The sequence below is a fragment of the Blastomyces dermatitidis genome (assembly GCF_000003525.1).
Source record: "Blastomyces dermatitidis ER-3 genomic scaffold supercont1.5, whole genome shotgun sequence".
Taxonomy (NCBI): Eukaryota; Fungi; Ascomycota; class Eurotiomycetes; order Onygenales; family Ajellomycetaceae; genus Blastomyces; species Blastomyces dermatitidis.
In genome coordinates, this window is record NW_025544778.1 from 3595478 (window position 1) to 3621605 (window position 26128).

At 42.0% G+C, this 26128-nt stretch overlaps 7 protein-coding genes across 9 annotated transcripts; 4 read left to right on the forward strand and 3 right to left on the reverse strand.

The window, feature by feature from the left end:
- Positions 1-7137: 7137 nt before the first annotated feature.
- BDCG_05352 (ATP-dependent RNA helicase DHH1) lies at positions 7138-8905 on the forward strand (the record flags this gene model as incomplete). The annotated part of the gene is made up of 4 exons (XM_045421018.1): positions 7138-7181; positions 7273-7342; positions 7422-8018; positions 8093-8905. The coding sequence occupies 4 exons, from the start codon at positions 7138-7140 to the stop codon at positions 8903-8905; spliced, it is 1524 nt and encodes a 507-aa protein (XP_045276996.1).
- Positions 8906-10511: 1606 nt separating this feature from the next.
- On the forward strand, positions 10512-12231 carry BDCG_05353 (mitochondrial tricarboxylate transporter; the record flags this gene model as incomplete). Its single annotated transcript, XM_045421019.1, has 9 exons — positions 10512-10544; positions 10635-10689; positions 10787-10807; positions 10915-11046; positions 11172-11319; positions 11433-11690; positions 11780-11815; positions 11901-12050; positions 12174-12231. The coding sequence occupies 9 exons, from the start codon at positions 10512-10514 to the stop codon at positions 12229-12231; spliced, it is 891 nt and encodes a 296-aa protein (XP_045276997.1).
- Positions 12175-14038, reverse strand: BDCG_05354 (peptide chain release factor 1). The gene is made up of 3 exons (XM_045421020.1): positions 13861-14038; positions 13609-13787; positions 12175-13517 (listed from the first exon to the last, which is right to left on the reverse strand). Exons 1-3 carry the CDS (start codon positions 13958-13960, stop codon positions 12480-12482), a joined length of 1317 nt encoding a protein of 438 aa, XP_045276998.1. The 5' UTR covers positions 13961-14038; the 3' UTR covers positions 12175-12479.
- Positions 14039-14077: 39 nt separating this feature from the next.
- On the forward strand, positions 14078-17907 carry BDCG_05355. Of its 2 annotated transcripts, XM_045421022.1 has the most exons (3): positions 14078-15386; positions 15457-16606; positions 16690-17807. In XM_045421022.1, exons 1-2 carry the CDS (start codon positions 14409-14411, stop codon positions 16054-16056), a joined length of 1578 nt encoding a protein of 525 aa, XP_045281229.1. In that variant the 5' UTR covers positions 14078-14408; the 3' UTR covers positions 16057-16606; positions 16690-17807. The 2 variants fall into 2 exon arrangements, with proteins under 2 accessions (XP_045281229.1, XP_045276999.1); XM_045421021.1 differs by having other exon boundaries at positions 15457-17907.
- Positions 16292-18269, reverse strand: BDCG_05356. Of its 2 annotated transcripts, XM_045421024.1 has the most exons (3): positions 18039-18269; positions 17701-17963; positions 16332-17541 (listed from the first exon to the last, which is right to left on the reverse strand). In XM_045421024.1, exons 2-3 carry the CDS (start codon positions 17800-17802, stop codon positions 16915-16917), a joined length of 729 nt encoding a protein of 242 aa, XP_045281230.1. In that variant the 5' UTR covers positions 17803-17963; positions 18039-18269; the 3' UTR covers positions 16332-16914. The 2 variants fall into 2 exon arrangements, with proteins under 2 accessions (XP_045277000.1, XP_045281230.1); XM_045421023.1 differs by having other exon boundaries at positions 16292-17541; positions 17701-18269.
- A 35-nt stretch (positions 18270-18304) lies between these two features.
- On the reverse strand, positions 18305-20590 carry BDCG_05357 (CDC7 protein kinase). The gene is made up of 4 exons (XM_045421025.1): positions 20056-20590; positions 19511-19970; positions 19392-19452; positions 18305-19298 (listed from the first exon to the last, which is right to left on the reverse strand). The coding sequence occupies exons 1-4, from the start codon at positions 20342-20344 to the stop codon at positions 18600-18602; spliced, it is 1509 nt and encodes a 502-aa protein (XP_045277001.1). The 5' UTR covers positions 20345-20590; the 3' UTR covers positions 18305-18599.
- A 158-nt stretch (positions 20591-20748) lies between these two features.
- Positions 20749-25988, forward strand: BDCG_05358 (condensin complex subunit 1). The gene is made up of 6 exons (XM_045421026.1): positions 20749-21392; positions 21474-21982; positions 22041-22164; positions 22225-22366; positions 22429-24804; positions 24872-25988. Exons 1-6 carry the CDS (start codon positions 20902-20904, stop codon positions 25040-25042), a joined length of 3813 nt encoding a protein of 1270 aa, XP_045277002.1. The 5' UTR covers positions 20749-20901; the 3' UTR covers positions 25043-25988.
- Positions 25989-26128: the final 140 nt, after the last annotated feature.

Sequence of the window (26128 nt, forward strand, 5' to 3'; positions counted from 1 at the left end):
TTATAGTATATCTCAAGATTGAATCAAAGACAGAATCAATGTGAAATATGAAGATTTGAATTAAGTATTTGAAGAAGTGTTCAGAATTTAGAGTTTTCAATTAATTAAAGAGAAAGATTCAGAGATATACATATATAAAGTAATTATTCATGAAAGTTATTAGATGAGAGTTATAAAATCAGAGTACTGATACAGAGTCATTTTCATATAATTTTCTTCAAATTAGAAAGTTAGTATTATCAAAAATCATTATCTGATAGAGTAACTTATCAGCTCAGTAGTAATTTTCTGATTATTTTTCTTTTATTATCTGCATTCTGATAACTTCAGATGTTAGAAAATTTCTTCAGAGTTATGATCAGTTTATAATGAATATTTCTGAATAAAGTTATAGTAATTGCAGTAAAGAGATAACTCTTCAGTAATCTATAATATAATCTATTAATAATTATTTCATAGTTCATCTCAATGTTTATGTTAAGTTTTTCATAAATTTTATGATCTGAAATCAGATATGAAGAATGAAGTAATTATTCATTATAATTGAAAGAGAGCATTCTGTATTGAATTATAAATAATATAGACTTTATACTTTACAGTGATTTCTTGAAGAGTTTATGAATCTTCAATAGAAGTAAAAGAAGTAAAAGAAGTGAATTCAGAAGATATAATAATAATTTAAGAAAGATGATAATTTATTTTCAATAACTGATCACTGATGTGTATAAGAAGAATTAATATAAGAGAAAATAATCTTGTTTCTTAGCTTAGTTATAATTTTAGTATTAACTCAGATTGAATATCATTAATATATAAAAGTAAATAAACAATCTTGATTAATCTCTGTCATATTTCTTGAAATATATTAATATTATGAAAGAGAGTGTTACTAAATTATATTATCAGATAATATTATTAAAAATATATTAATATTATGAATATTAATATTGAAAAAATGTTGATACTTATACATTATAGTGATTTGTGAATCATGATAGTTAAATATATATATATATATATATCATTTCTGACTTGATTACAACTTGTACAATAATTTTTAAAAACTTAAAATCAATTTTAATTATTAATAATTAAAAACTTAAACTTACAACTAACTAATATAAAAAGAAAAAAATCTACTTTTTCTCTTTCTTATTCTTCTTATCATTCTTTATAATTCACTTCTCATTCTTCTTCTTCTTCTTCTTCTTCTTCTTCTTCTTCTTCTTCTTATCTGAGATGATAATCATCTCAAAATCTCTCTCTGCTGCCTTCTTAGAAGAGGGTTTTCACTGCTCTCTCTCAGTCAGATTAATCTGTATCTCAAAATCCTGCATTTTCTGATCTGCTGTCTCAGGTTTTATCTCAGTAGTAAGCAGATTGACATGCTCAGAGAGCAGAGCTGTCTTCTCAATATTCTGAATTATGAAGTGCATTCAAGATCTGAATAAGATCTCAATTCTCTTCTTCTCTGTCAGCTTCTGCTAATCAATTAGAGAACAGAAGTGTTATCAAAAATTATTATCTCTTAATAAAAAACTTATCAGTTTTGACTTCTTTATCTCTCACTTTAATACCTTCTCAATCTTCTTCTGTCACTACTTATTTACAGTAACACTCTGCTTCAGTGGCCGAATGGTTAATGCGGCCACCCGGTAGCGCCTTGGCGTGGGAAACCAAGGCGCGTGGGTTCGAAACCCGCAGGAGATACATTAAATCCGGAACCCAAGCACCTCAGGTTTCTAATAAATACAGAGGTGTACAAATTGCTCCAATAAAATTGCTCTATGTTCCTGGGCTGGGAAGTTATTATCGCATGTATTTAATTGTCACTTCTTTGTATTTTCCTATGTTCTTGTTATCTTGGCATGGTCTCAACACCTGTATTTCCTCCTATATAACCAACACTTGACCTGTATTTAACATCACGCAAGGACTCATCATAAGCTCCGCTTGCATATGAGTATAATGGAAGAATAATAATAATAATAATAACAGTAACACTCTTCTTCTTTCTCTCTCTCTTTATCTTGATTTTAAATTATTCTCAGAACTTCTTCTGATCTCACTGCTACTGTATAAGACTCTTCACTATCTTCTTTTTCAATCTCTCACAGATGATGTTATTCATATTATTTCTATACTTAGTTCAGTCTAAATCTATCAGAAGTGTTACTTAAAATCATTATTATTCTACTCTCTTACAGAGTCTCTTTAAGACATTATAATATACCTTGTAATCTGTCTTCTCATACTTGAACATCTTCTTCTTCTCTCTCTTTAATCTGTGACAGTGCTCATGCGCCTTGATAATTCACAGAACTGCAGAATATTTGAAGAGAAATAACATAATTGATTTTAATAAGTGTTAAGAGAGAGAGTGAAGACAGGCAATGATATAATAATGATAATAATAATAATAATAATGATGATAATAATAATAATAATGATAATGATAATGATGATGATGATAATAATGAAAGAGAGAGTGTATTGAAATATATTATTAACTTATCAAATATAAAGAGATAAAGAAACTATTAATAGCTTTCAGAGATGTATAGAAATAACTATAATATTACATAGTAATATTATCTTCATTCAATGTATACACTATTGATATTCTTTGTATGCATTTATCATATAATCTATATCAGAGATACATGCAGAAAACAGATCTTTGTTATTAGAAAGAATAATTACAGTGATTCTCTGTTTTCATATTATAAAGATAAGTTATTCTCATTTCTTTCTTCTCTCTTTTCTCTTCTTCTTCAATTCATTACTAAGTTCAAGCTGGTATGAAAACTATTAAAACACTCATAGAAATCCTCAAATTGAAGAGTATAAACTAATTAAATTTTAAATGTAGATGAATTAAATTAATTTAATAATACTAATTATTCATCTCTTTCTTAATAAAATAATAGTCACATCTTCTCTTTCTCTTCTCAAATAAAACATGACTTATGAAAAGTAAGTATCATATCAGACTATAATGATCAACACAGTCTCAGCACATAGAACTGTATACATACAGTACATACTGAACTGAGAGACTGTGTGAGTTACAAACTGATAGCAGCATTTCAGAGAGAGCTGTGCAGCATGAAAAAGCTATAACTTTCAGTCATATACACAGAGAGTGAATTGCTGCAGTAAGTGTATATACATTGTATAAAAGTAATACTTTTTAATAATACTCAGTCTCTGATATTATGAAAATAGAGTCTCTTCATGAGATTCATTTTTACTAGAAGTTGAGAAATCTTATATTTTCTAAGATTATCTTCATATGTCTTATCTGTGAAATTAATAAGAAAAATCATCAATTTCAGTGTTCTGCTCTTAATGTTATTTAAGTGACAGCAGAGTTCACTCTGATCACACTTTTTAAGTGTATATTTTCTAATTATTCACATTTATACAGATATATACTGATTATTTATTAGATAATATTAAGACAATAACTCATCACAGCTGTATTATTCTCACTATGAAAGATACATAATTAATGATGAATATTATAAAAACTCTGAGAAGTAAGTATTTTAAGAGTACTACAGCTCTGTGATCTTGATTTTTTTTATTTTTATTTTTTATTTTTTTCTTTTTCTTTTCTTTTTTTTTTTAATGTGATTTTTTCTTATGTTTGTTTTGTTTTTTATTTTTTATTTTTTTTTGTATTTTATGTTTTTTTCATAATTAAAATTATATGAATTATAATCTGTGTTCAGAAAAGTAATAATATTTAGTAATACTCTCTATTGAATTTTTAACAAATGAGTACTATGTTATAATATTATGTAAGTGAGAAGTGATTTTATAATCTCATTTAATATCATTCTCAATAATGAGATCAGAATAAAAATGTGACTAAGAATTTAAACATATTCTTTATTCAGAACTAGATTTTTATTTGAAAAGTGAATCTGAGATCTTTAATATTTGAAATAACATGATTTGAGATTAATATAATGAATATAAATCATGATCAGAAGTAATACTTTTAGATAATATAATAACTGTAAAGTTTGATTCTGATCTCAGATACAGTTATATAATCAGTCTACTGACAGAGCTGCTCTGATAACTGAATAATTAATACGGTCATCTGATAGTGTCTTAACATAAGAAATCAAGATGTGTAGATTTGAAACCTGCAGAGAATACATTAAATTCAGAACTTAAGTATCTCAGATTTCTAATAAATACAGAGATGTATAAATTACTTTAATAAATTACTCTATATTTCTGAGCTGAGAAGTTATTATTATATGTATTTAATTGACACTTCTTTGTATTTTCTATATTCTTATTATCTTGATATAATCTTAACATCTGTATTTTCTTCTGTATAATCAACACTTGATCTGTATTTAACATCACACAAGAACTCATCATAAGCTTCACTTGTATATAAGTATAATAAAAGAATAATAATAATAATAATAACTAACAGAGCTTGAAATATAAGAATAACTACTTATAGATGATTATTCAGATATTTACAGCTTGATATAATATATACTAATAAGTTAATAACTACTAAAAGTATTTACAGTAGAAAGATAAATATAGAAATTAAATATATAATAGTATTTAAACTGAGTTATAAATAGTATTCACAAACTTCAGTCTATATAGTTATATATAGTCAAGAGCTGCTAGCTCTATTAATTACTAGACTAGCTACTGAAATTATAAATTTTATATTTAATTTCATTTAATCTAATCTTATACATTTCTTGATATAAATCTCACTGAGACTAATTATTAAATAAATATATAAAGTAACTATATATCAGATCTTAAAATGAAATTATAACTTGAAAAAAATAAGAAAGTGATTTCATTTAATTTTATTTAATCTCATTCTTAATATAAAGTTACTATTTTTAGACATTTTAAGGTTTTTTTATACAATTTTTAATTTTTTAAAAAGTAACACTTTTTGATAACACTTAAATGAGATTTAAAGTCATTTAAAGTAATAAAAATAATTTAAATTGAGAAGTGAAAATCATGATCTTATTTAAAAAATATGATAAGAGTAGACAGTAAGTCTCACTGAAACAGTATAAGACTACTATCTAATATTAGAACTGTGTAATGAAATCTGTTAAATTAATAATAAGACTATCAAAAATTCTGATTCTGATCTCAGACACGGTCACATGATCAGTCTATTAATTACACAAGAGATAGAAATAGAGGTAAAGAATCCGCGAGAAGTGAGATTTCTTACATAAGAGTAGACAGTAAGTCTCACTGAGATAGTATAAGACTACTATCTAATCTTAATATCATGTAATGAGATCAATCAAATTAATAATAAGACTATCAAATATTCTGATTCTGGTCTCAGACACGGTCACACGGTCAGTCTAGTCTGTACAGCTCTGATTAATCTGATAATAATGATAGAGATGATACAAAGTGAAAGAGAGTAGTAGAGACAGTAAACATGATGATAATAGTAGAGAAAGTAGAGATGATAAGAGAAGAGTAGAGATAGAGAGTGAAAGTAATAGAGAGAGCTGCGAAGTGATGAAGATGATAATGATGATAGAGAAGATAGAGAGTGAAAAGAGTAGAAGAGATGATAAGAGAGAGAGATAGAGATAGAGAGTAGAAGTAATAGAGAGCTGCGAGGCGGTGAAGAAGATGATGATGATAGAGAAAGTAGAGAGTGAAAGAAGTGAAAGAGATAGTAAGAAAGAAGTAGACATAGAGAGTGAAAGTGATAGAGAAGGCTGTGAGAGGTAGAGGTGATGATGATGATAGAGACAGTAGAGAGTGGTAAGAGAGGGGGTAGAGAGAGATAGAGGCAAAGAGTGAAGCTGATAGAGAGAGCTGTGAGACGGTAGAGGTGATGATGATAGTAGAGAGAGTAGAGATGATAAGAGAAGAGTAGAAGTGGAAGGGGTAGTAGAGGTAGTAAGAAGGGCAGTAGAGATAGGGGATGAAAGTGATGGGGGGGGCTGCGGGGCAGTAGAGGCGGTGGTGGTGGTAGGGGGTGGAAGCGGTGGAAGCGGTGGTCGGGGGGGGTAGAAGTAGAGGGTGAAAAGTGATAGAGAGGGCTGCGCAAGCAGCAAAGCGAGCGTAAGCGAGCATTTGATGCTTGTATTAATAATTGAAGTTGATTGAAATAGGTTTATAGAGATAGATATTGAGTGAAAGCAGATGTTAATCTGCATTACATTCTCTTGCATTTGATATATCTGAGTAATTGTATCAGTTAGAGGCTGTGTATACTCATTGTCTGGGAGCGGGGCCATATTTTTCTGCCACCTTAATTCATGACTTTTTATTGGCTGAAAGTGGCAAGTCCAGCTTGCCTATTGGCCATATCAAGGCGGTAAGGGACGACGCTAATTGTGTGGCCTCGCTCCCAGTCGATGGGCATATGTGCCCGGCGCTAGTCCGTACTAGGCAGCCCAGCGCTCTCGCACTTTGCTAGGAGAAAGTTTCTACTCAGCGGCCAGGTCCAGTGACCCATGCCTGTCTTTTCCAAACCAACTCAACACTTCCTCCTCTTTCTTCTCTTTACTCTCAGTGCTCAAATTTTAAGCGGCTTTTTGCTCACACTACTACCCACAGTTCAAGAGATCTACAATATCCCGCTGTTTACTTCTCACCTGCTTTCTTACCAGCCAAAAAACCACATCTTCTTCTCAGCATCTCTGACCAAGTCGCTATCCTTGTTGATCCGCCTGTCTGGTCAGACCCTTTTCAGCAAGACACCAAGACACCAAGTCCCAAAACCTACACAGACATCCTCTCTCTTTTCTCTAAATCCCCTCCGAAAACATAAATCAAAACACCAAAGATCTTCCTTCTCAGTTGTTTGGCCCGCGCTGTCGCTCGTTTTGAACCCCTCTGCTGCACCATTGTATCTATCCTGCGAGAACGGAAAATCCAATCCCTCGCTCTCACCTTGCCACGCCCAAAGGACCTATACACTCCTTTACACGCTGTTATTTCCACAACATACTACCTCTCCACATCGTCACGGCTGTCAGCCTGGCTTCAAGGTGGTATCCGCTTTTAAGCTGGAAGGATATACATACCTTACTCTTCCCAAACTACCCTCCCCTAGTATTCCTCAGTTGGCTTCAAGCCTGCTAACTCGTCATGGCCGATGCGCTTGCTTCGCAATTGAATAGCACAAAGCTAGGGTGTGTTGCCTATTACATTCTCCCTACCGGCTCATCTCATGAAAATATGTAATATGATAATATGAGCTTTTGGCTGATGCAAATGTTACAGAGATAACCACTCAGAGAAATGGAGAGAAAATTTAAAGGCGCCCCCAAAAGACACACGAACTCAAACTGAAGTGAGATATGCCTAGAAAACTGCTTAATTTTCATTTAATTTTCCTGGGGCATCTTGCTGACGGTGAATCGGGATTCTAGGATGTCACTGCAACAAAAGGCCTGGAGTTCGAGGACTTCTATATTAAGCGCGAATTAATGATGGGGATTTTTGAGGCCGGCTTTGAAAAACCTTCTCCCATCCAAGAAGAAACTATACCCGTGGCCCTTACCGGTCGGGATATCCTTGCACGCGCGAAAAACGGAACAGGGAAGACTGCTGCTTTTGTTATACCGACCTTAGAACGTACCAATCCTAAAAATTCGAAAACACAAGCCCTCATCCTCGTTCCCACGCGGGAACTAGCCCTTCAAACATCGCAAGTCTGCAAGACACTCGGGAAACACCTAGGTATCAATGTTATGGTCACGACCGGCGGAACGGGACTCCAAGATGATATTATACGGTTGAATGAAGCTGTTCACATCATCGTCGGCACACCTGGGAGAATTCTGGATCTTGCTAGCAAAGGGGTGGCAGATCTGTCAGAGTGCTCAACTTTTGTTATGGACGAGGCGGACAAGCTTCTCTCGCCTGAATTCACCCCGGTCATTGAGCAACTTTTGTCATTCCATCCTAAGGACCGCCAAGTAATGCTTTTCAGTGCCACATTCCCAATGATCGTCAAGTCTTTCAAGGTAATTGCTCTTAGTGCCCTATCGTGCTCTCCCACACCATTGGCTAATAATTTTTGTTCCAAAAACAATCATAGGACAAACATATGAGAAACCCTTACGAGATCAACCTTATGGACGAGCTTACACTTCGGGGCATCACCCAGTACTATGCCTTTGTGGAAGAAAAGCAAAAAGTTCACTGCCTGAACACTCTCTTCTCCAAACTCCAAATCAACCAGTCTATCATTTTCTGCAATTCTACCAATCGCGTCGAACTTCTAGCTAAGAAGATCACCGAACTGGGATACTCGTGTTTTTATTCTCATGCTAAAATGCTGCAACATAACCGAAATCGTGTCTTCCATGACTTCCGCAACGGGGTTTGCCGAAACCTGGTCTGCTCAGACCTGTTGACACGTGGCATCGACATTCAGGCTGTGAACGTCGTGATCAACTTTGATTTCCCCAAGAATGCCGAAACCTATCTCCATAGAATTGGCCGTTCGGGTCGGTTTGGGCACCTGGGTTTGGCTATTAACCTGATCAACTGGGAGGATCGATATAACCTGTACAAGATTGAGCAGGAGTTGGGCACCGAAATCCAGCCTATCCCTCAATCTATTGACAAGAAACTCTATGTTTATGACACACCTGACACCATACCCCGACCTATTTCTAACGCTCCCCAGCACCACAGCCAGCAGCCTGCCTCTGCAATTGCTCAACGTCCCAACAGCCCAGAAGGCCATAATCGTCGACAAGGCCAACATCAGTATTCTTCTAACAGGGGTCGTGGATCCTACCGTGGAGGTCGTGGCCAAGGACACCGAGGTGGTCATGGAGAAAACCACCGCCAGAATGGAACTGCACCGCGGCCAAACGCCGCAGCGTCTGCACCCGCATCATAACCCGACTTGGCGTGTTTTCCAGCATCTGGTTGTCCATCGATTATAACATAATTTCTCCATTCAAGTTGATTGCTTCCTTCCCATCCATTCTTCACAGCCATTCGAATCTTAACGGTATACCTTCGTTTCGTTACTTCTCCATGAATCGCTTCTCGAATAACCTTCCACGTCGATGATCACATTATCATCATCATGTTGCCTTTGCGGTTCTTGAAATTTCCCGCCCAGCGCCCTTAACTTTTCCTATAAATTCTTGTTGCTCGCATGACGAGATTCCTGTATTTGCACGAGTTATGGCACTGCTACGGGATATGTATCATATTTTCCCTCCCTTTGCTCTTTTTTGCCCCCCTTGGCGGTTTTCCGTCCTCGGTTCGACCTATCCGGTTTATTTCTCTTGGTTTTGATGTTGCCCTGCTTAGATGGAATTATGCTTCCTCGACACTACCTGCCCTTTGTATCCTGCGATATATCTCATTATTCATGATTTGCAAAAGGGATGCTGAAGGAGATATCTTCGCCTTAATCAGCGCAAGTTGTAACGGAGGTGTTTTGGTCTAAGGTTTACAGGATGTCTGGTGTCATTACTTTCTTTCGGCGCTTTTCCCAACACATCGACTAGCATCCTTGATTGGAAGATTTTCAATCCTGTCCGGCAGGCGTTACACAAGCACGGCGCCAACGACCTCAAAAAAATAAACGAACTATCGAAGTGGGATTCCTTTACGAACGATATCCCCTTACTTTTCACGTCTTTGTACTTCCGCCCTCGCCTTCTCATAACATATCTCCTTGCAATTACGTCTCCCGAGGAACATAAACGCCACTGCAGCCCTCAGGACATCTCAGTCAATCATCCCTTTTCGGCCCTTTATTCCCCGTGTTAGTGGAACAACCCACGCTATCCCGACTCCACTCCTCTTGGACGACTTTTCTTTCACGGCCCAATAAGTCGCTTACTTAACTTCAATCAGTGCGAATGACGTCGTAATCGACTATCCGCGGAATCCGTGTAGAGACGCTCGCGGAATCCAACAAAAGAAACACAAATCAAAGCAAGAAAGAAAGAACAAACAGAATATATTAAAAATGAACCAAAAAAAAACTGAAAAAAGTTGAAAAAATAAAAATAAAAATAGGGTAGCGGAGAGATAACTAGGTGTGGATACATATTAGGGGAATTTACCATTTGGGTGTTTTGCACGCAAGAAACAAAGAAAAAACACTCCAGTTACTATATATTATGTATAAAACCTGATATGTTACATGACCTATGTAGGTAGCGAAAACACACAAATGACAAATTTTGTCTCTCCTCTGCCAAAAAACCTCCGTTTCTTGTCTGATCTGTAGCAGTGTACGGAGTAGTTAAATGCATTTTGTACCATACTTGATTCTGTACTTCAGAGAGAGTTGACGATTTCTAGCCATGCTTGGCACGCTGTAGGCGCCAAGCATCAACTAGCCGCCCGCCAGATTAGGCTTTTCCGCCCCAAGCGACGTCGATTTTATACTCTCGAACAAGGACAGGGCGAGTGCGCATCCGCTCACCACCAAACAACAGGTCATATTGTTATTTATCTAGGTGCATACATAGCTGTCTGCCATGGCTACATCAGAGGGTGATCAAAGGCCAAAGGTTCGCTTAAATGATCACCCCTTCCCACTCTAGCCTCTTTTTAAGATATTCGGAAATGGCTAACTTACATTGTGTTCACCTTGCTAATAGCCCAGTAGTCTGCGGTCGATTATTGCAGGTTCGACGGCTGGGGCCATTGAGATTTGTACGTTGGATATTTTCACACACTCCATTACATTTTGAGGATCTGAAAGATATTTTAATTAAACTAACCGGAACGTTCCCCAACTCTTGAAACATAGCAATTACATATCCTGCGGAATGTGCGAGATTCAAACTATCTTCCTCCGACATGAACCCCTCCGAAATTCTTTCCCTCCACCCCTTGCTTCTGCGCTAAAACAGCTCTGAAGCTGACGATCGCAAACAGTCGCGAAGACAAGAACGCAGCTCAACCGTCGGTTACCTGACTCGAAAAAGCTCCCATGGCCTCCATTCGGCAAGGCATGGTACGCGGGATGCACTACTTTGATTATTGGCAATTCGCTCAAGGCAGGGATCCGTAAGTCATTTTTCATTTTCTTTTCTCTTTGATGATTTGCGTAAGGTATAATATGTTATGCATATGCACGTGTGTAGGGTGTGCGGATATGGAGCTAATTTCTTCGCTTGGGATTGGGTTGGTAGGATTCGTCGCATTTGATTTTTTCAAATCTATGTTACAAGATGAGAACGGCAAGATATCCGGACCACGGACTGTAATCGCCGGGTTTGGTGCCGGGTTTACAGAATCACTCTTAGCCGTTACGCCGTTTGAGAGTATCAAGACCCAGTTGTAGGCCTTTCTTTCTTTTTTCTTTTCGCTCTTTTATCCCGATGTGCGTTTGGTTGGTAGCGGTTTACATCTATTATAGATTAACTAACCTACCTCCTTGCCTTCACATATAGGATTGATGATCGCAAATCCTCCAACCCACGCATGCGCGGTTTTCTCCACGGCACCGGAGTAATCTTCCGCGAACGAGGCATCCGCGCATTCTTCCAAGGATTTTTGCCGACAACTGCGCGACAAGCAGCTAACTCTGCAACTCGTTTTGGCAGTTATACGACCATCCGCCAGTTTGCGCAAGGGTATGTGGCGCCAGGGGAAAAGTTGGGGGCTGCGAGTACTTTCGCCATTGGAGGATTGGCTGGGTTCATTACCGTGTATGCCTCGGTTTTTTTTCCCCCTGTGTTGTAGCTTGTGTGAAGATGATGTCTGTCTAAGAATGCTAACTTTCTGTGGATTGGGGTAGATATGTGACGCAGCCGCTGGATACTATTAAGACTCGGTATGTTTTCTCTCTTCCCGGTGGGGTAGAGGTTGTGAAGAAATAAAAAGGAGAAAGAAGGCCCGAGGTTGATGTGTGTTTTCAGAATGCAATCTATCGAAGCTCGAAAGAACTATAGGAATAGTTTCGTTTGCGCGGCAACCATTTTCAAAAAAGAGGGAGTACTTACGTTCTGGTCTGGAGCTCTTCCGCGTCTGGCACGTCTAGTTATAAGTGGTGGTGTTGTTTTTACAATGTAAGCCCCCATTTATCCCGTATCTAATTTATTCTGTCCAACATATTCCTTTCCATAACACCCAGGAGGACATGTTGAATTATTTGTAGGACCAGAATCCATCGCTAATTCTCGTTAAAACAGGTATGAGAAGACGATGGAGGGCCTGGACGCTTTGGACCCTGAGAGGAAATATATATAGATGTCCTTCCCCACTTATTTGATTGTATAACTAGTTCCGGTTATTTCAGGCCTTGGGAAGCTGGTTGCATATAGACTAATAGACTCATCATAATTGAAACAAAACAGGTTAATATTAAAAACGCTTTCACGGGCAGATAGACCTCAATACACAACTCGGCCATTTTCCGAAGAAAAGTATCAAGAATACATGTCTAAATCCAAGTAACAGAGAATAATATAAAAGCAAGCCATAATCATGCCAACACTTTAAGATTTCCCCTTCGTTTTAACTGCTGCTTGCGCTAGCTTCATTTGCTCCTCTGCAAAGACATTATCAACCTCTTGATCAACAAGCCACCCCCTCACACTATCCATAATCTTCTCAAGCCCATCACCGCCCTCCATGATACTCCCCAGGTTATGCACCGTGAACCCACTCCTATGATCCGTGCATCGGTTCTGCCCAAAATTGTATGTGCGTATCTTATCCCCCCTCCCCATCTTCCCCACACCGCCCATAGCACCTCGCCGCAACTTCACCATCTCCTCCTCTCTCGCTTCACGTCGCTGCTGCGCAATCCTAGCCCTAAGGAGGTGCCACGCTTTGCGCCGATTCTCATGTTGTGACCGCGAATCCTGCATGCCCACCACAATACCGGTGGGGATATGCGTCAACCGGATTGCGGATTCAGTCTTATTAACGTGCTGCCCACCTGCACCACCCGCCCGCATTTTCTCCACATTTACCTCCTGCGGATCAATGTAGTAGTCAGAGTTGGGATCGTCAAAATTCATCTCACTGTCCCCTTCCTCGCCATTGTTTGGGAAGGAAGGCAGAATCACCACGCTGACAGCACTGGTATGCGTCCTGCCTTTGCTTTCAGTAGCAGGAACCCTCTGCACGCGATGTACGCCCGCTTCTGTCCGAAGCGTCTCATAGCTACCCGGTGTCTCGATTTCCATCACAGCTTCGACCAATCGATCTTCGGACCCACCACTCGCACCGGCGTTTTCGCTTTCCTTCTTCAAGAGAGTGACGTGCAGGCCCCGGTTGGAGCAGAACATAGTATACATGCGCAGGAGTTCATTGGCGAAGATGCCGGCTTCTTCGCCCCCAGCGCCTGGGCGGAGCTCGAGGAGGCAAGGTAGATCTGCGAACGGGTGGCGCGGGATAAGGGCTTGCTTAAGGTTGGTAGAGAGAATGGCGAGGGAGGTTGTTGTTGACTGGAGATCCTCAAGAGCGAGGGAATGGAGTTCGGAATCTGTGGATGGGTCTTTAAGGAGATTGTTGAGCTCAGCGATGGTCTACATATATTAGGAGATTGAGTTAGGTCATGTCCGTGTTTTCTCGACGGATTTTGTTTCGGGTATTTAGCCAAATAAGACAAGATCTGACCTCATTTGCGTCTTCCCATTTCTTCAATGCTCTGGCCGTGGTAGCCAGCTCTCCTGCTCGCTTTGCAGTTTTCGGATCGAATGTTTCTGCCAGTTTGGAAGTGAGGGTTGCATGCTCATTGGCGATTGACCGTGCCCGGTTGAGAAGAACAGGAGATATGGACACTTCCGGTGTCGGGACTAAATTTACAAAATTGTTAGTCTATATAAATTAAGCGTATGATTGCCTAGAGAAAAACAGTTATGCCGTTACCTGTGGAATTAAACCGGAGCTGTCGAGGCCATTGTTTACACTGTATCAGGGCTACAGACCTTGAAAGACATCTAGAGCATATCCACGGAGCCTGGAACATACTCGAGGTTGTAGTAACCCGGACCGCCCGGCATCCACGAGAGTAAATGGTTATATCTAGATATCTATCTCTATGCTTGCAGGTGTGAATTTCCAAGCCGCTTTTTTTATGTTTTACCTTTTCAATACCGGACCGGTGTTTCTTACCTAGTTAAGATTAGTTGAAGCCGCTAGACGCATCCGAAAATATAATACTGGAATAATGATGTTCCGGTAATGTACTGGTTTTCCGTAAAGGCCAGACTTTCCCTTATCGCTGTGCTTATGATGATATCCGCTGGAGAGCAACTTCAACTTCAACAACTCTCCAATTCATCTCTGATGCATTGCTCCTTTCTATTCTTCTCCCCGCCTTTATTATTCACATTTAATTTACATCTACACACCTTATACTTGTCCTGACGAGACCTTTCTAGGGCGCCTTCGATGACTGCGCTCCACTCTTCACCATGATACTCCGGTTACAGAGTCTTGCTATTCTACTTGCTCTCCTTTCGGCAGTCAATGGCCTTCAGCCGTCAGATATTCCCTCAGATACGCCGCTTTCATCTCTTATCTCTACTGCTAAATCATATCTCAAAAATGGTGCCCCTCAAGATGCTCTACCCTATTTCGATGTCGCGATTTCTCGAGACCCCACAAACTATCTGACAATCTTCCAACGCGGAGCCACCTACCTTTCTCTTGGGAAAAATGCGAAGGCATTACTGGATTTCAATGACGTATTGAAAATCAAGCCAGACTTTGAGGGTGCTTTGATACAGCGAGCGCGCATTAAGATGAAGTCGGCAGATTGGGATGCCGCAAAGAGAGATCTGGCAGCTGCGGGGAAGAATACTGCCGCTGAAATTGGGGAGCTCAATGAAGCCCGAGAAGCATCGCGCTTGGCTGAGGCTGCAGATAAGAAAGGCGACTGGGATACCTGCGTATTGCAATCCGGAGTTGCTATTATGAAGGCGAGTCAGTCGTTGCCACTACGACAGTTGCGGGCACGCTGCCGTTTTGAACGGGGAGACATCCAAGAAGGTATAAATGACCTAGCGCACGTTTTGCAAATGGCTCCTGGCTCAGTAGAGCCTCATCTAAAAATGTCTTCGATGCTTTTCTACTCGCTAGCGGACACGGAGCGGGGCATCACCCAAGTTCGGAAATGCCTCCATTCAGATCCCGACTCCAAAGCGTGTAGTCGCCTATTTAAAAAGGAAAAGAAAATTGCAAAACAACTGGCTAGCCTCGAGAGTCTTCGTGAAGGACGGAAGCTCAGCAAGGTTGCTGAGATCTTGGTCGGGAACAAGGAGGATGCAGGTCTTCTCGAAGAGATAAAGGATGATGTGAGGGCGAGTCGCGAAGCTGGCCATATTCATCCGAAAGCACCGGATGCACTCTATACCAATTTACTCGAGAAGACTTGCGAAACATATAGACAGGTTCGGGCTACTACCCAGACTCCGCCCAATTCAAAAAGATCATGGAACTAACATGACATCCATTGAGCAGATGAAGATGAAGAAGAAAGCGCAATCATATTGCACAGAAGCCTTGAAACTGATCCCCAATTCTCTCCACGGCCTCCTTTCCAAAGCAGAAGCCCAGATTGACACGGATGACTTTGAAGCCGCCATCCAAACCCTCAAGTTTGCGCGAGAGCACCACGACAATTCCCAAGATATCCAATCCCTCTACCAAAAAGCACACACCCTCCTCAAACGCTCGAAACAAAAGGACTACTACAAGGTTCTCGGCGTCGACCGCGACGCAGACGATAGGACTATCAAGCGCGCTTATCGCAAGATGACCAAACAATTCCATCCTGATAAAGCGATGTCACAGGGCGTCTCCAAAGAGGATGCGGAGAAGAAGATGGCCGCCATTAACGAGGCGTATGAAGTTCTTTCAGACCCTGAGTTGCGCGCCCGTTTCGATCGTGGCGATGACCCTAATAGCCAAGAGGGCCAGGGCAACCCGTTCCAGGGCAGTCCGTTCGGACATCATGGTGGTCATGGGCAACAATTCTTTTTCCAGCAGGGAGGCGGTGGCCCGCATTTTAAGTTCTCGGGCGGAGGCTTCAATTTCCCTGGAGGATTTCCGTTTGGTTAACATATATCCATTTTCTTCTTTTATGTTGGTTTCGTACTTTGCATTCCTCTACTTTGTCATTGTTTTTAATAGCATGTCATTTTGTTTCCGCTTTCCTCTTCCGCTCGTGTTTTACCTCCTATCTTTCCGGTCATTACAACAGGCAGCCTCGATACACTCCTCCGAAGAAGATTTTCAAGACAATTGAGCAGCAACCTCACATGTCACCATCAAGTCTTCCTTTTTAGTGACCAAATTTCTCGTCTTAACATGACGTACTGTATAGGATATAGATTGTTTTTGTTTTTTTAATTTCCTTTCCTTGGAATTAGGGAAGGGCGTTTTGTCAAACTACAAACTACAGCAGACAAAATACAAGGGTATGGCTCTGAATTACAGCTGCCTGCGTAACGTAGATTTATGACAATTTCCCTTTGGAGCTCTACTGGTCCAACAGCCCCTTTTCTCATTGTGTTCCTCATTGTGAGTGAAAACGTTGGATTCGGTCGACTTCTCGGAAATGAAGAAATGAACGTTTGGAAATCAAGGTTTTCTTGTGTTGAAAAGCTAGGTAATTATTATTTATTGTTATTAATACATCGTACACGAAGCAAATTTTTGCAGGCTAACTAACTCGTTCTCGCTCTGGGCCAGCCAAATCCCAAGTACATGCGCTGGGTTTCCCTTTTCCACACCTTCGTCCTGGGAGTAGCAAACAATAGCAAGAAAAACAACGGAAAATGAAACAATTGCCCATCACCTTCAATTTGGATTAATAATACGAAATGAATGAAAGAAGAAAGAGAACCCACAGAAAAAGCAGAGCCTAAGGGCGAAACTTGAAACTGAATTATCCATCTCTCACATCGCAAGCAACCATCACACCCTCTCCTTTGGCGCATCCGTCAATGGCACATAACTAACTCCAAATATCTTCTCCTTTACCACAGTCCCATCTTCCTTCTTATCCACGACCCACACATGCTGAGTGCCTCCCAGGCCAAATGACCTCACTCCATTTTCTCCACCAGCCTCGACAGGAATAAACATGCGGCCAGGCGCTCGCAGCTGCTCAATCAGGGTGGGATGCATCAACTCTGCTGCCGCACCGACATGGATGGCATCATATGGCCCGCCCTCTGGATATCCTAGCCTTCCATCACCAAGGACGAAACGAGCTTTGCCAGATTCGAGCAGCTGGCGGCCCGAGTCAGATTTGGCCATGTTGGTATTGCACATGTCGACTAGGCTTTTGATGTGATCGATGCCGATGACAGTGCCCTTGGACGAGGTAAGGCCATTGTCTGTGATGAGGTTGGAGAAGACATGGGTTAGATAACCTGATCCCGAACCGATGTCTAGCACGCGAGAATCTGGGTTCAGATAAGGGAGGAGTAACTCGCAAGCGTGCACGTGCATGTGTGGAGCGGAGATTGTGGCTGCGTGACCGATTGCTTGTGGGGAGTCCTCATATGGGTTCGAAGGACAGTAGTTGGCGCGGTCGACCTGGGTTTTATTAAGTTAAGTTTATTATTCTTAGTTTCGTGAGAGCTGTGAAGGTGCAGAGTGGTTAGAAGAAAAGGGAGAGCCCGTTGACACGGCGTTTCGAGGTGCTGCCAATGGACAAACAATCGGCAAGAAGAACAGGATCCATCCATTACTTACAGCAAGCATTGCATTCTTTACCCTCTCATGCTTAATAAGACCATTCTTAAACAGGTTATTGATCAACTGGGAATTTGACTTTCCCGAACTCTGCCAGGCCATATTGATATATCTTTTGATTAAGTGGTTCGTAGTAGCGTGATTTATGATTGCGAACGGTTCTGCTCGTTGAAAGTAGGAGAAGACGTCGTCAGTGAGGGAAGAAATTTGTCGGCTTAGATGGATCTGATGGAAAACGGTTCCGTAGAGATCTGAAATTAGGCCTATGCAGAGAGCAAGGAGGATGTAAATATCGCGGCGAGACACCTTGAGAGAAGTCCTGGTAGAGCGTTGTTTACCTGGAAAGCTCCTTAAAGGCGGGGTTGATGGTGAAGATGAAGATAACGATAACAAGAAGCACTAGCAGAGAGCTTTTGGCTTGACAACAAGCATCCACCGCAAAGAGGTGTACAGCTGTGGCATAGAATGTGACGCTGTGATGCTGTGATGTTGAGATGTTGCGGTCTTGAGTTTGTTATGAGATTGGTTGTCCCAGATCTTTCCTGGTAGGTGCAACAATGACGTCGAACCTACCTGAAACTTGAAGCTTCCAACCCAATGTCTTTGTCAGCAAACAAACATCCAATAATTAGTTTATACCTTAGTTTAGCTATAGATAGTCCATGCTAACCTCGGAAGAGAAAGAATTTGCAAGGAAACGAGTAAACGAATAGTTAGCGCAAAAATGCTTCAATTTAAAATGACATGTTGGTGTAGTCACATTGGACTGAAGAAGAGTACTCTGAAATGACAGTAGCCACCCCCCCCCCCCCCCGGCGGGGCGCGCCTCCCTTAACGCCAGAATCCCAAAAAAAAAAAAAAAAAAAAAAAAAAAAAAAAAGAGTTATATATGCAACATTTCACACAAGGTGCATTTCATCAGCTGGTTCAAGCGTCTCCTCCCGCTGTTGTTGCTCTTCTGCCACCTGCGTCTCAGTCTTATCACCGTCTTTCTTGTCCCCAATGTTTTCCCAGGCCAAATCCTCCGCTTCTGGATGAGTGAAGAATTCATGCCGTAAGGCCTCTTTGGCCGTAGGGCGTTTGCTTGGATTTAATTCCAGGAGCAGGGAAAGGAAACGGGTAGCCTGCTTTTCGCTCTCCGTGAGCTGCTCCACGCAGCTGGACCACAGTACTATCTTTTCCCAGGAATATCCCTTCTCACCAATGGTGGGCAGGTTCGTTTCGAAGACTTGTCCATGCAATGCGGCTGCGGCCTTCATGCGGCGTGACCCAAATATGCTTGCAATCTCAATCATGGCATCTACATCATCTGCGGAATTGAAGAAGGGGAAACGCCGACCGAGGAGAGTCAATAAGATAACTCCAGCGGACCAGATGTCGATTTTGGTTGTTTGCGACGTGCATTTGAACAGCACTTCTGGTGCACGGAAACCCCTTGTTCCCGCACGGTTCGCACGTCGTGAAGGCCGCGAGTCGTTTTTTGGATATCCTGTAGACAGCGTATTCGAATGGATATTCGTTTGTAACCACATGGCGCGATATCTACTTGCTGTGGAATTCTGGGCGCAGTGGCAGAGTTCCCCTCCAAGGTATTCGCGCTATTTGATAATCGGGCATTTAGTTCCACCCAAGTATTTCCGGTTGTAGGGGAATGAGGGCAGGGAGGGGTGGGAATCTAGGAAGTAGCTTACCTCTGCTAGGCCGAAGTCAACAAGCACACCTCGTCGAAGTTTTGGGTTATATAAGAAGTTGCTGTAGCGTTGTAAGCTATGATTGAACTAGTGGTATGTTTAAGGGGCAAAGAACTGACGTGGGTTTGATATCTCGGTGGATGATATCGGCTTTATGAACTGCATGGAGGGCGGTAAAGAGAGAACGGAAGTAGTGCCTCATATCGGAGACAAGGAACGTGCGATATTGGACCCGGAAGTCGGTATGAGGGAAGTACGGAAGTACTGCCACGACTTGGTCTTGGTGTCGGAACGCGGTGATGAGAGGACAGACAGAACGACTGCCGCGGAGGTCATTCAGCAGCTCAAGTTCATTTTGGATTCTGCTGGGGCTACTTGTAACATATATCTTTTTCAACGCTACATATGGAATCCTTGATTTATTACCCTTCCGTTTGGATTTAGATGGGCCTCTATCAGATGGCTGCAGATCGTTGCCTCTCTCATGATCCCGATCATAGGACTTGTATTCCCAGTCCCAGTCGTTCTCATATTCATCATAATAAAGATCTTCAGCTTTATAGACGGTGGAAAATGTGCCTTTATTGAACAGTTAGTACGTGAAGGGAAACATTAAACGCCTAATAATTAATAGTGGGCTCATATATCGGCCAATTGAACGAACCTTCTCCAATGCGATTGATTAATCGATATCTGCTAGAAATACCCTTAAATGTGCTCTCGAGTTTCCTCATGTCTTCCGCTACAGACTCATCCACTTCTTCTGGCTCACTTTCTTCTGAAAGTTCCTGGCCCTCGCTTTCAACGCTATGGGAGCCTTCATCCGTGGGGCCAACTCTTTCACCGGTATCTGTGTCAAAGGAACAACGGCCTTCTTCTTCTTCTCCCTCTTCGGAAATGTTGAGTACTTCAACGGGGGAGAAAGATTCCGCAGTATAATTAGTGGTGGTCATATTGAGGCGTGAGTGATAGAGTTCGAGAAATGGCCTGAGCTGCCCTCAAAGCCACTGGAGGCTTAGGTTTGACCACTTCAGTAAAACAGCAGAAGTATTTAACTGATGCCCTTTTATGATTTGTTATTAGAACGTATTAAAGGATATCCCAATGTGTTCACGGGTGGCTGCGATTTATAACAGCTTGATCCGGGCAAATAAATTCTCACAATCGCGACACCCGTCGCGTCTCTAACACTGATACCGTTTTTCTTGTTCAATGTTGGAAGAAGGCCGAGGAGTAAAAGTGGCATGTAGTATATCTCAGTTGGGAAATGGTTGTAAAGTATTACACGTATTTTCGGTCCCGCAACAACAAGCGCGCAGTTGCCGCGCACCAGAGCCAATATAGATCATTCCTGCACCAAAATAGAAGAAAATAGCCAAACAAATGCTATTCCACAGTTATGCCTTTCGGAGGCCTACACCTCAATTAGATTCTCATCGCCTTACCCCAAACAATAGAATTGGCTTTACAGGAGTGCACTACTACTCAACATACAGGGGGGGGTAACTACATGTACCACCATTACGGCACACTAACCATGCCGGGAAGAAAACAGCGCCGCCTGGGTTATCCCAAAAAGGAAAAAGCCAAACAAAACATCACCGTTAACCGCCACGGTCGTCTTGGACTTCAGCCATATCACGGTCAACACCAGGAACAGGAACTGGAACAGGGCCAGGAGCTTTCCCCTTCACCATCATCTGTATTTTCTATATCCCGTAATTCCCCCCGGTTCCATCCTGTGCGTACAACGCCCTTTATATGGTCTGATGAAACCATGGATTTCGATATCAATGAATCTCTTAAATATTATTTGAGCGACCCCGCCTCTGTTCCCACCCCGGAAGCAGACCCGGAGCTGCTGGACTGCGAAAATGACCCCGAATCGCTAACCAGTCCCCTGATAAATGCGGTGCTGAACCCCATAGTCGACGCTGTAGCCGAGAACCCAGAAGGCCTGGCAAGAAGCAGCTTCTTCGACTCGTTGCAATTTCTCCTCAAGTGTGCCCCAACTCCTGTACTCTCTCAACAGCAAAGTTTCCACCAGCTAGAACCAAAATCTGAACTATTTAAACTATCTAGATTCTCTTCCCTACTCCCGACAAAGTCTCTCAGCAAGATTCTGGATCTTGTTGTCTCGGGTCTTGCGGTCGAAGCCGATATTAGCCACCATGACATCGAGTCCGATGAAACTGATGCCGTTCAGCATCACAAACGACTTTTGGAAATGTACGCATTCCTGCTACACTGGACATTGTCTGTAGTAGAGACAAAACTGGCAGAAAAGCCCGCTATAGCGGCCCCCGCGCGGCGCGGAACCGGAAAATCAAGACCAAAGCCTGCCACAAACGATGAGCACTGGGACTCTTCCGCTCAAATCCAGATTGCCATGGATGTCATGTGTAAAGTATTGAAGCTAAAACTTGGGAAGATATTCATGACCACCTCCGATCGTGACACGTTTGTGAGCCTGTTTACCAAGACAATATACTTGATTTTAGAAAGCGAGCAACGAGTGAAGAGCATGTCAATTCGAATGCATGCATTTAAAGTCCTATGCATTGCTGTTAAGCATCATGGTCATGCTTTTGGTATGATCTAGTTTTGCCGACTTCTCTGCTTCCTTATCTCATCTAACCAGCACATTAGGAGCGCAAACCTCAATTGTCCAAAGCCTCACATATTTTGAGCACCTTTCAGAGCCCATGGCGGAGTTTCTACATATCCTCGCGGAACAGTACGATTATCCGCAGTTGTCAGATGAAATACTAAGGTATATGACGAATAATTCACTAGCTTAAAAAAATCAATTGTTACTTATGAATTTTAATAGGGAACTTGGAAACAAGGAATTCAATTCAAACGACACTAAAGGCCCAAAATCAGTGTCTGCATTCATTATTAGACTTTCAGAACTTGCACCGAGACTGATCATTAAGCAAATGACTCTTTTGGCAAAACAACTTGATAGCGAGGTGATTCACCACCTGTGTTCTTTTGGATTCGCAAACGTATCAAATGGCTGACGTTGATTTAGGCTTATACGCTGCGATGCGCTGTAATCGAAGTGTGCGGGAACCTGATATCAGATTTAAGCAAGCAGGAAGAAAGAGGTGACAACTATACAACGCAAATCAACTCTTTCTTTGACGTGCTAGAGGAACGATTTTTAGACATCAATCCATACTGCCGATGCCGTGCCATTCAGGTTTATATGAAACTTGCCGAACTAGATCAAAAATTCCCGAAACGGCGACAAATGGCAGCAGAGCTCGCAGCTAGAAGTCTCGAAGACAAGAGCAGTAATGTTCGCAGGAATGCAATTAAATTGCTCGGCAAATTGGTCTCTACCCACCCGTTCAGTGTCATGCACGGCGGTCAGCTCTCGTTTAAGGAATGGGATGCAAGACTCCAGGCTGTAGAGGCGGAATTAAATTCGCTAAGGCCTCCCCCCGAGACACCTGGTCTAGGCGAGGATGTGGATGCCACCAACATCGACAGTGAACTGCTTGACGATGCTACGCAGATGCCCGACGAGTCTCCTTCGAAGGCTCCTAGATTGACCGAGGAACAGAAACAAGAGGCTATGAGGAAGGCCGCAGAGGAGGCAGCAACATCTGAACTGCTCACAAGGCTCCAGCTGACGAGAAAATATTACCTTGAAGCAATTCGATTTATCGAAGTCCTTCACCATGCTTCCCAGATCGTTTCACAGTTATTGTCGTCTCGAAATAAGAGCGAAGTGATCGAAGCAATGGACTTCTTTGTTATGATTGACGCCTACAAAGTTGAGACTGCCCGTGCTGGTATTCGACGAATGCTCCGCCTAATATGGACTAAAGGAAATAGTGACGAGGGAAAGGGAGTTCAAAGCCATTTGATTGACTGCTACAAAGGCTTATTTTTTGACGCCCCAGACTCCTTCAGTTCTAATGATGCCGCCAACTATATCGCCCGGAACATGATCAGTCTCACTTTTGGCGCCACGCCAGCTGAACTCACTTCTCTAGAACAACTGCTCAGTACAATGATGAAAATTGGTCATATTTCGGATCTAGTTATTGCCAAATTATGGCAGGTGTACAGCGTCCAAAAGAAAGAAATCTCGAAGACTCAAAGGAGAGGGGCAATTATAGTTCTTGGAATGATTGCCCTAGCCGACCCTGAGGTTGTGGTGCGAGAGATAGAAGCAATGCTTCGTGTCGGCTTGGGAAGCCTTGGGAGGGCAGACCTTGTACTTGCCAAATACACCTGCATCGCGTTGAAAAGAATGAAGCCCGGTCGGCAAGCAAAGTCCAAGGATGTCGTCTCTCCTAAACTGTCGAATGACCACGCAGTACTCAGCAAACTGGCTGCTATGATCGAGATTGACTCGGATAGCAAGGAGTGGTATGGTGTTGCGGAACATGCGATTGGAGCAATATATGCGCTCTCGAAACACCCCGATGTGCTTTGCTCCGAAATCCTTCGCCGGAAAACGAAGTTCGTATTCCAGCCACACATGCGACCCCGTTCATCCCAGGATAATACCAGTATGGCTTCAGGCGGCTTGGAGGAGCCCCAAACCCCTAGACGGAAAACGAGCTCTGTTCCGCTGTCACAATTACTTTTTATAGTCGGTCACATCGCTATCAAACAAATAGTCCATCTCGAACTTTGCGAACTTGATTTCAAACGTCGAAAAGCCGAACAGGAAAAGAACAGAAGTACAGACCCAGCCCCCCAAAAACCGAATCAGCCGTCCGAGGATGATGAGCTTGATCTTATTGGCGGTACTACAGAAGACGACTTTACAGAGGCAATGGCTCATATTCGTGAACGTGAGCTCCTATATGGGCCGACGTCATTGCTCACCAATTTCGGCCCACTAGTTGCTGAGATTTGCGCTAATAATAATACATACCCTGATCGCAATCTCCAGTCTGCTGCAACTCTGTGCATGGCCAAACTTATGTGCGTATCCGGTGAATATTGCGAGAAGAACCTGCCTCTTCTCATCACCATAATGGAGCGATCGGAAGACCCAATCGTTCGAAGCAACGCTGTCATTGCTCTCGGCGACATGGCCGTTTGCTTTAACCACCTCATCGATGAGAACACCGATTTCCTCTATCGACGGCTCAATGACAGTGACGTTTCAGTCAAACGGACTTGTTTAATGACTCTAACATTCCTCATCCTTGCTGGCCAAGTGAAAGTCAAAGGCCAGCTGGGCGAGATGGCAAAATGCCTCGAGGATGATGATAAACGTATTGCTGATCTGGCGCGGATGTTCTTCACCGAGCTGGCCTCGAAGGATAATGCAGTCTACAATCACTTCGTGGATATGTTTAGCTTGTTGAGTACGGAGAAGGGCTTGGAGGAGGATGCACTGCGGAGAATTATCAAATTTCTGGCTGGGTTTGTAGAGAAGGTATGGTCTTCCACCCATCAACTAGTGATTCGACTGCCGTGCGCCTTTGTATTGACTTTATTCCTAGGATAAACATGCTAAGCAGCTGGCCGAGAAGCTTGCGGCCAGATTAGCCCGGTGTGAAAGTGAAAGGCAATGGAATGATGTTGTCTATGCCCTGTCACTCCTGGCGCACAAAAATGAGGAAATCACCAAGACCGTCACGGCCGGCTTTAGGGTTGTCAAGTCGAATGCCTGAGTTGGGTGTTTTCGGTTTCAGGATGGGTGTTCTTATAACCTTTCGCTTTTGATTTGTATGTATCAGCGTTGTTTTGTTGGGAGAGGCTTCAATAGGACCTAGGGTCCAGCTTGTGTGTAGCAATTGGCGTCTGAAAGCATAGGGAGGTTTTTACTTGATTGCAGATTGGCATGGGTTGGTGGGATGAATGTATGAAAGGGTGACTTGACATTGACTGGGCTCATGCTGGATAAATTCGTGTTCTTATTTCCTACTTGGTCAATAATAATGCAGGTCTATAATGGCGAATTGTTCATAATGGTATCTTTCCAAGGTTGTTATGTCCTTCCCTAACCTCACTTTTCGCAGACTGCTGCTTTTATCCAATGCAAGTTACCTTGGAAGGAAAGGACTCGAGCGGCGAAATATTCACTAACCAAAGGATAATTTCCGAGCCACGTTGCATATTCTCATGACATATAGCCACTATGAAGGAGACAGACTAGAGTTGGATAGCAAAGGAGGAAGAGTACAGAGAGTAAAGGGCATAGTGTGTAAGCAAGGAATACATGTTTCTGATATTTCAAGTAAGAAAAGTGCACGTGGTAGGGAATGGATAAAATGACGCGGACATACACAAGTAGTCTATCAAGTGGAAATATATGAAAATGGTGACTTCTATATCAAGCTTGCTAGAGATAAAGAAACTTCGGGGGAAACGTTCCCTCCTAGGTTGGAAACCTTTTTCGGGGAAAAGATGGCGCGAGGATGAGGAAATGAAACCAAGCAAGATAGAGAGTAGCATTAGCAATAGGAAAAGGGAATGGAGGGAATGAAGGGAATCTAAAGCAAAGGACATGCACTGATACGTATGTGATGATGCATTCACGAATATTAGTGGTAAAAAAAAAGGCAAAAAGTTAACTGAAAAAATAGTAAAAAAATAAAAAGAAAAAGAAAAAGAAAAAGAAAAAGAAAAGAAAGGGCTTCTGAAATCCTGCTACTCTTTCGACTCAAATCAACTTCTACAACCCTCATTCGATCTGTAGTCTGTACAGTGCCGGTGTAATGCAACGTGCAATGAATGTAGCAAACCAGACCAATAAA

Excerpts from the sequence above, each read along its gene's own strand:
- BDCG_05354 (XM_045421020.1), bottom strand. The coding sequence starts at position 13,960 with ATGTTCCAGGCTCCGTGGATATGCTCTAGATGTCTTTCAAGGTCTGTA. Across the intron at positions 13,788-13,860 it reads GCTCCGGTTTAATTCCACAG|TCCCGACACCGGAAGTGTCC; the intron begins GTAACGGCATAA and ends TTGTAAATTTAG. Across the intron at positions 13,518-13,608 it reads AATGGGAAGACGCAAATGAG|ACCATCGCTGAGCTCAACAA; the intron begins GTCAGATCTTGT and ends TAATATATGTAG.
- BDCG_05355 (XM_045421021.1), top strand. The coding sequence starts at position 14,409 with ATGATACTCCGGTTACAGAGTCTTGCTATTCTACTTGCTCTCCTTTCG. Across the intron at positions 15,387-15,456 it reads CTTGCGAAACATATAGACAG|ATGAAGATGAAGAAGAAAGC; the intron begins GTTCGGGCTACT and ends TCCATTGAGCAG.
- BDCG_05356 (XM_045421023.1), bottom strand. The coding sequence starts at position 17,802 with ATGGCCTGGCAGAGTTCGGGAAAGTCAAATTCCCAGTTGATCAATAAC. Across the intron at positions 17,542-17,700 it reads TAAAGAATGCAATGCTTGCT|GTCGACCGCGCCAACTACTG; the intron begins GTAAGTAATGGA and ends AATAAAACCCAG.
- BDCG_05357 (XM_045421025.1), bottom strand. The coding sequence starts at position 20,344 with ATGACCACCACTAATTATACTGCGGAATCTTTCTCCCCCGTTGAAGTA. Across the intron at positions 19,971-20,055 it reads AATCAATCGCATTGGAGAAG|GCACATTTTCCACCGTCTAT; the intron begins GTTCGTTCAATT and ends TGTTCAATAAAG. Across the intron at positions 19,453-19,510 it reads CACCGAGATATCAAACCCAC|CAACTTCTTATATAACCCAA; the intron begins GTCAGTTCTTTG and ends ACAACGCTACAG.
- BDCG_05358 (XM_045421026.1), top strand. The coding sequence starts at position 20,902 with ATGTACCACCATTACGGCACACTAACCATGCCGGGAAGAAAACAGCGC. Across the intron at positions 21,983-22,040 it reads GCATCATGGTCATGCTTTTG|GAGCGCAAACCTCAATTGTC; the intron begins GTATGATCTAGT and ends CCAGCACATTAG. Across the intron at positions 24,805-24,871 it reads TGGCTGGGTTTGTAGAGAAG|GATAAACATGCTAAGCAGCT; the intron begins GTATGGTCTTCC and ends CTTTATTCCTAG.